Source organism: Rhinopithecus bieti, unplaced genomic scaffold (genome assembly GCF_001698545.2).
Source record: "Rhinopithecus bieti isolate Rb0 unplaced genomic scaffold, ASM169854v2 scaffold_17939, whole genome shotgun sequence".
NCBI classification, from domain to species: Eukaryota; Metazoa; Chordata; class Mammalia; order Primates; family Cercopithecidae; genus Rhinopithecus; species Rhinopithecus bieti.
This window is the reverse complement of record NW_016809446.1, coordinates 2206310-2212874: the sequence shown is the minus strand read 5'-3', so window position 1 is coordinate 2212874 and position 6565 is coordinate 2206310. Positions and strand designations below refer to the sequence as shown.

At 36.8% G+C, this 6565-nt stretch overlaps 1 protein-coding gene across 15 annotated transcripts in view; it reads right to left on the bottom strand.

Annotated features, from left to right (window-relative positions):
* Nucleotides 1–6565, bottom strand: part of MAP2 (microtubule associated protein 2) — a 321080-nt gene that overhangs the window by 8668 nt on the left and 305847 nt on the right. For 11 of the 15 annotated variants that reach the window (XM_017889382.1, XM_017889383.1, XM_017889391.1 and 8 more), the window contains 2 exons: nt 2379–2471; nt 269–350 (listed from right to left, as the gene is read on the bottom strand). In XM_017889382.1, the coding sequence (XP_017744871.1) occupies nt 269–350; nt 2379–2471 (175 nt within the window). The remainder of the gene's footprint in view (nt 1–268; nt 351–2378; nt 2472–6565) is intronic. The other 4 variants (XM_017889388.1, XM_017889390.1, XM_017889392.1 and 1 more) reach the window with 1 other exon arrangement.

Sequence of the window (6565 nt, the reverse complement as noted above, 5' to 3'; positions counted from 1 at the left end):
TCTTATGTACCTTTTAATTTTAATTAAAATGTGTCCTCTTCATTGTATGATTGGGTTCACTTTTCCCCAATGAAGATGCCTTGAAATTTTCAATTTTAGTTTCTATTAATAAAAATGTGAAGTATCCAGATTTTAAAACATCCTTCCAATTAGGTATTTTGCAACAACAACAACAACAACAACAAATTTTCTCATCCAACCAAAAAAATTGGAATATTTCTTGATTCCAATTAAATATTTCTCAAACTACTAAAAATTATTTATTTACCTGGCCTGTGGCGGATGTTCTTCAGAGAGCCACATTTGGATGTCACATGGCTTAGGTCTATTTTCTTGGTAACAATTTGTACCTATGTGAACCACATAAGACATGCTTAAAATAGTTCAAACATTGACAAAAACCCAAGCTCATACATAAAATTTAGAAACATACCCAAAGTCACAACATGCAACAACATAGCTAGAAACCCAAACTGAAGTACACACACAAACACAGGAAGACATATTTTCCCATATATTCTCCCACATGTTTGGATTGGAAAGAAGAACCCAAGTGAAAGAAAACCCTAGAATAGAAGATTTTATTAGTTGAAAGCAGATTATGACACAGGAGGATAGAAACATATTAACAAGGCAAGCTTCCACTCAGAGAACTAAGCAACACTGTGTTAAACCTTTCCATAAGCAAAGAGCCAAGAGAAGAGATGCATTATTCTTTATAAAGTGATTTTTACATAAAAGTGACCAATGTTGCTCATAGTTACAAGAAGACCAACATTGTTTTAAGATACAAGAAGTTCTGAATGTGCTTTTCTAAGTTGTTTTCACATTGTCTTATCTTAGCTAGATGAAATTTTTCTTTCATACCAAATTATAAAATGATAGCAACAGGTTTTTTCTTCTGTGTTTTACTGAAAATATTTCCTCTCCCAATATTTGAAGCAGTGCTTCTCCAAGTTTGGTCCATTGCCATCTGCACGAGAGTACTTGGGAATTACTGAATCACAGGCATCATAAGGACAGGGCCAGGATGTCTGCATATTTAAACAAGGGATTCTTTCCTAGAGGAAAATTTAAGACTATTGTTTTGGGAGATAAAGCTCCTCTACTTACTTTAAGATCTTTAATTATCCTAGTTTATCCTTTTCCACTTAGGTGTTTTGTCCAGCAGCACCTGTGTAAAGGATAGCTGGGTTCATCCTCTGATATCCTCAAGGTAATTACCAGGACTGGGGCTACTTTCATGAAAGTACCACATGGTATATACTTATAGTCTGGGGAATAAGGAAGAGTGGCAACCACAGAAATGTAAAGATTAACCCTGAGGCTTAGCCTAGCATACTTGAAGTGGGCCAGCAAACATTGCTATGGACTCTCAATGACAGTGACAGTTTTAAGCTCAGTGAAGCTACTTTGATTATCAGGCAACAGCTGCTTGTAGAAGGCACTTGCTTGTCTCTCTCTCTCTCTCTCTCTCACTCTCTCTTTCACTGCTTGATTCTACTTCTGCCCAGTTGGGAAGCAAGTAGCCAAGAGTTACTAGACAGGTGAGATTCTAGACTCAACACCTTGTAAATTACTTGAGTAACGGATGATCAGAAACTGAAGTTCAAAGAGATAGGATCTGTAGAATATAGTTAGCCTGATCACCTTTGAAAAACTATTCTTATTTTATAAAGAACCATGCTTCCTTTAGCTTGAGATTGACCATTTCAACTCTGCCTCAACCACACTTAAAAAACATGGAATCATCATTCCCTTCCTCTCCCAGGATATTATTTACACTAAATGAAAGAGACAGGAAAAAAAATCCCATCAAACTAAAGTGTACACTGGACTTGAATCCTTTCACTTTGAATTATAGATGAACCATGCTCCACTAGTTTTGTATTATTCTAAATGATACCCTTACTTTCATGAATAATGAACCACTGAAGATTGACATTACATACTTTGGGCATTTACAAGTATATCAGTCTTTGCCGCATGGGTAATGTACATGGAGCTAGAAAAATATGTGCCCAGCTGACTTTTGCAGTGGAGTAGAAACAATGTGAGAAAATACATTGAAGACAAGAAGGTCAGCAACAAAGTTGGCAAGTGAAGTGGTTTTGCCATTCTCCAGAAAACCATGGTGCATTCCATCGAGGTTTTCTTTCCCAAATCAAAGCAAGAAATTCCCTGATGATCTTACAGGGAAGGATGGGAAGTCCATCACTGAAAATGCAAGACTACAAGCTATCATACCAGGGAGACATGTGGAACAGCAGTGAGAAAGGAGCAGTGTGTTGGAAAGAGGTGGGAAAGAAGGCAGGGTGCTGGCTGTGCAGGTGGCTCCACGCAATCAGGACAGCTTTCTAACAGGCACTTCTACTTACATTTCCGCCCCCAGCCGAATGTTTGATGTTATCCTTGGAACCACATCTGGACTGAACTTTGCTAAAATCGATCTTCTTGTTTAAAATCCTAACCTAAAAGGAATTGGAGGTAACTTCACTGTGCACTTTTCTATCAAGATGCTGGATAAGGGGAACCAGAATGGGTAGCATCAAAGAGGCTTTAGATTCCCTTCCACCTACACATTCATTTAAGAGAAAATCTCACTCTGGAACTGAAGAACAGTTCTGTCATGTAAATCTGAGCCCCTATTCTTCTGCACCCTCAAGGGTCAAATGCAAGAGAGGCTTCGAAATTCCACTGTACTTAGGTATGATCTGGAAACAGTTGTACAGATTGAAAAATAAAACTTGAATCATCTGTGATGGGGAGGCTACGAATGTTGTCAGCAACACTGGGACTCAGGCTCACTCTAGTTAAGGGTCAATAGTGGTTAACACTAAATCTTGTTCAGCACAGGACCCTAGAGAATATGCCATTCCCTCACCCCATCAGAGTCAGCCATCACAATTATCCCACACTTGAATGTTCTGTTGGTCCACACAGCACAAATGGGGCTCACACATGGTGAATGTTCTACATCAGAGTTCTCATTCATCTAGGGTAAGAACCCCCGGTTTCCCAGGAGGGTCAACAAAGAAAGTTTGGGTTTCACAATTCCCTTGCAGGTTTGGTTCAGTGGCCTCCTGAAGGCCCCTTTCTGGCAACTTCTCAAGAGCAGTCATTTTCCATGAATGATCATATGGAAGCATTATTTCCATTTTTAGAGGCAAGAAAACCTATTGGTCAGCTGACCTGTAACTAGGTCATACAGACATAGGTCAGGCCTTGATTGAGGCCAGCAGATTTGAGGTTAGGTGTTTTATTTGTATTTCTGGGAAGTCAAACATTCATCTTGAAGACAACAGCAGATCCAGATCTGGAAGGACATTACTCTGGTTTAATGTACAATGTTACAACTTTCATGACTTATTTCATATGTCTTTTGAACCTTGCATCTTTTGGAGGACAAAAAAAGCAATCAAAGCATGGAAAGAAAGCTTTATTTGTGTTATTGTTATTTGTTCATTTTGTTTTACTTTGGTTACTTCTACTCTCTTCTCTTTCCCACCTCTGCAATAGTTAAAGAAAAAAAAATAACATTTTCAATGCTTTAGGGGACAGTTTATCCTCTTATTTAAAAACTCTAAATAAATTTACCCTAGATACACAGCCACCCACCTGCAAGAATATTAACACGTCTTTTGGTATTTCCAAAAAAGAATAAAAAATTCGAAAAGACGTTGAATCTTGACTATTTTTAACTAGGCAAAGCTTAATTCACAGTGCCTGCCTAACAAGATAGCTTGTCCCTTGCAGGGAAATATCATTGACAACTCTCATCAGCAACCCACGGGGAAAGCCTCTTGTCAAAATTTGAATTCAGAAGACAGAATTATTGGGCTAATCTTTAGGGCATAATAAAAGCTGCAACTTAAACAGGGTTGAAGATATTCATAGAGTCTGTAACTAACAATAAGTGTAGTTGCACTATAAATGTTTCATATAAGATGGAGATAGTTTTAAACCAATAAAGACCATTACATGTAAAACCTCATAGAGAAATTATTTTCTGAAGTTGAAGGCAAATCATTTTATTTATGACCATATCACCATAAATGTGCCCATTCCCATCTAGTCTTGGAATTTAAGCAGGGTCGGGCTTGATTACCACTTGGATGGGAGAAAGCAAATAATTTTGACTTATTGTTTATAATAATAATACTTTAAAGGATTCTCAATAAATATCTAATTATTTTGGCAATGACATAGACATGATGTGAGCTATTTTACTGATCCTTGAGAATATACAGGATTTCATACTATGTTTAAAAAATTTAATTTAGAGATCATTAGAGTACCAATCTAGTGACTCATTGCCAAGTGATCACAAGCCAAACATGAAATCTGATTCACTTGTTACAAAAATGGAAATTCTAAATTCAGTTGCATAAATCTGTTTGACATTAACATTTAATCAACTGTTTGACCATTTTTATGATTTCCAAAACAAATGATTCAATCCTAAATGATCACATTGCCAGCATTATTGAGAGATTATTTAGAATCTTAAAGTCCTACAACTTAAAATCTGATTTCTGTTGATTTTACCCAGATTTTCTAGAAAATCACAGGTATTCTATCAAAAAAAACTGCTTGCCTCTCTTGCAGGTAGACTTTCTCCACCTATGTCTGCTCAGCTTGTAATATGAAACAATCCTATCCTTTCACATGCATTACTGGCACTTTCTTTAAGTATTTCCATATTGCAATAGGTTTATATTATATTTTTTTGGTCTAAAATGAGGTGAATTATGACAGAATAAATGTAACTGGCCTCTCTAGACTTTTGTTTTCCATCGTGCTTAATGGTAGGGTAGAAAGAAGCATAAACCTCTTTGGATAGTGGACACTTACTGCTTATGAAAAGTTACACTCTAGTTTGACAACTTGCACCTGAATGTTCGCCTATTCCACGTGACTCACATTTATGCCGGAGCAAATTTACAAATTACTTCACACCAAAGATCTCTAGGGTCAATTACAAATAATTAGCATCTTAGAGTTCATTCCACAAACAACAGCAGGCCTCAGAAACCATTTCATAAAATAGAAAAACACATGGCTGCTGTGAAGGAGAAGGTCATATTTTAGATCAGCTTTAAAAAAAAAAACCAAAAAACAAAAAACGAACAAAAAAACAACAACAAGAGTTACAGTTTTAACTCTGGGTTCTATGGATAAATCTAAATAAATATTTATTTCTTTGGGAAGGGATTTTCAGTTTTAGAAAACATTTGTTTTCCTAAAACCTATGTCAAGGGAAAATTATTTTAACATCTTAGAGATTGTCTAGAAAAAAAATTAACTTCTATTTAACAAAAAAACTAATTTTCTGTGCTCATGATATGAAGGAAAAAATCTGAATAATAATTGCTCAAAATTTTCTCTAAATCACATTTTAATCTCTGCCAATTTATTTCAAGAACTTTTTTTTTTTTTGAGACAGAGTCTCGCTCTGTCGCCCAGGCTGGAGTGCAGTGGCACGATCTCCACTCATTGCAAGCTCCGCCTTCCGGGTTCACGCCATTCTCCTCCTTCAGCTTCCTGAGTAGCTGGGACTACAGGCGCCCGTCACCACGCCCAGGTAATTTTTTGTATTTTTGGTAGAGATGAAGTTTCACCGTGTTAGCCAGGATGGTCTCCATCTCCTGACCTCGTGATCTGCCCGCCTCAGCCTCCCAAAGTGCTGGGATTACAGGCGTGAGCTGCTGCGCCCGGCCTATTTCAAGTAAAATTTTTACTTGCACTATTAATACAAAGTAGGGTATTTGAAAGAGTGTGACAATCTTTTTTCCTACATACTTCATAGCAGAAGTGAAAAATAGATTAATCAAGTGGGTCATCTTCCTATAGCTCTCCCCTATTCAAAAATTCCCCCAAGTGCTCTATTTCTTATTAAATACATCAAAACTTCTTAGCGAGGCAGCCAGAGGTCTCAGCAATTCCGATTCTTCAGACTTCTATGTTACTTTACATTTTGGCCAGACTCTGCTACATTCTATACTTTAAGGACTGTGTTTACATTTAAAGTTCATCCCTGCGTTTTGTTATTATCTCTCCCTAGGGTGCTCTCATTCCAAGTTGAGTCTGTAACAGATTATTCTTCAAGGTTTGGTGCAATCAATACCTCCAGTGGGAGCTTGCAAAAAAGGATTCTAGTCTCAGGAATTTTATGCAAACATTGGTGATTTATTTGCACAAATAGTTGGCTTTCCATTCACATAGGGGTCATACAGCATGAAGAGTTGTATAAGCATAGGTTAATGACATAAGAAAATTCATCAGAATTGCTTTATTTTAATTTTGACTAATTCTTTCTATTCTTCCACTATGATAGAGAAGAATATTGCAATTTCTTTCTGGATATTCTTTGTGTGACTTTACTTGGATTTTATCACGATGGTTTAATTGAAGTGATCTGCCACAGTGCTCTCTCTCTCTGCATATATTTAACTATTCCTTTCAATACATTAATACCTGTTCCCGTAAAATAGGGTTGCTCTAGGAAAGGACTGAAACAGAAAATGCAGGATATGCCTGCAGACAAGAAAAAAAATCTCTAAGA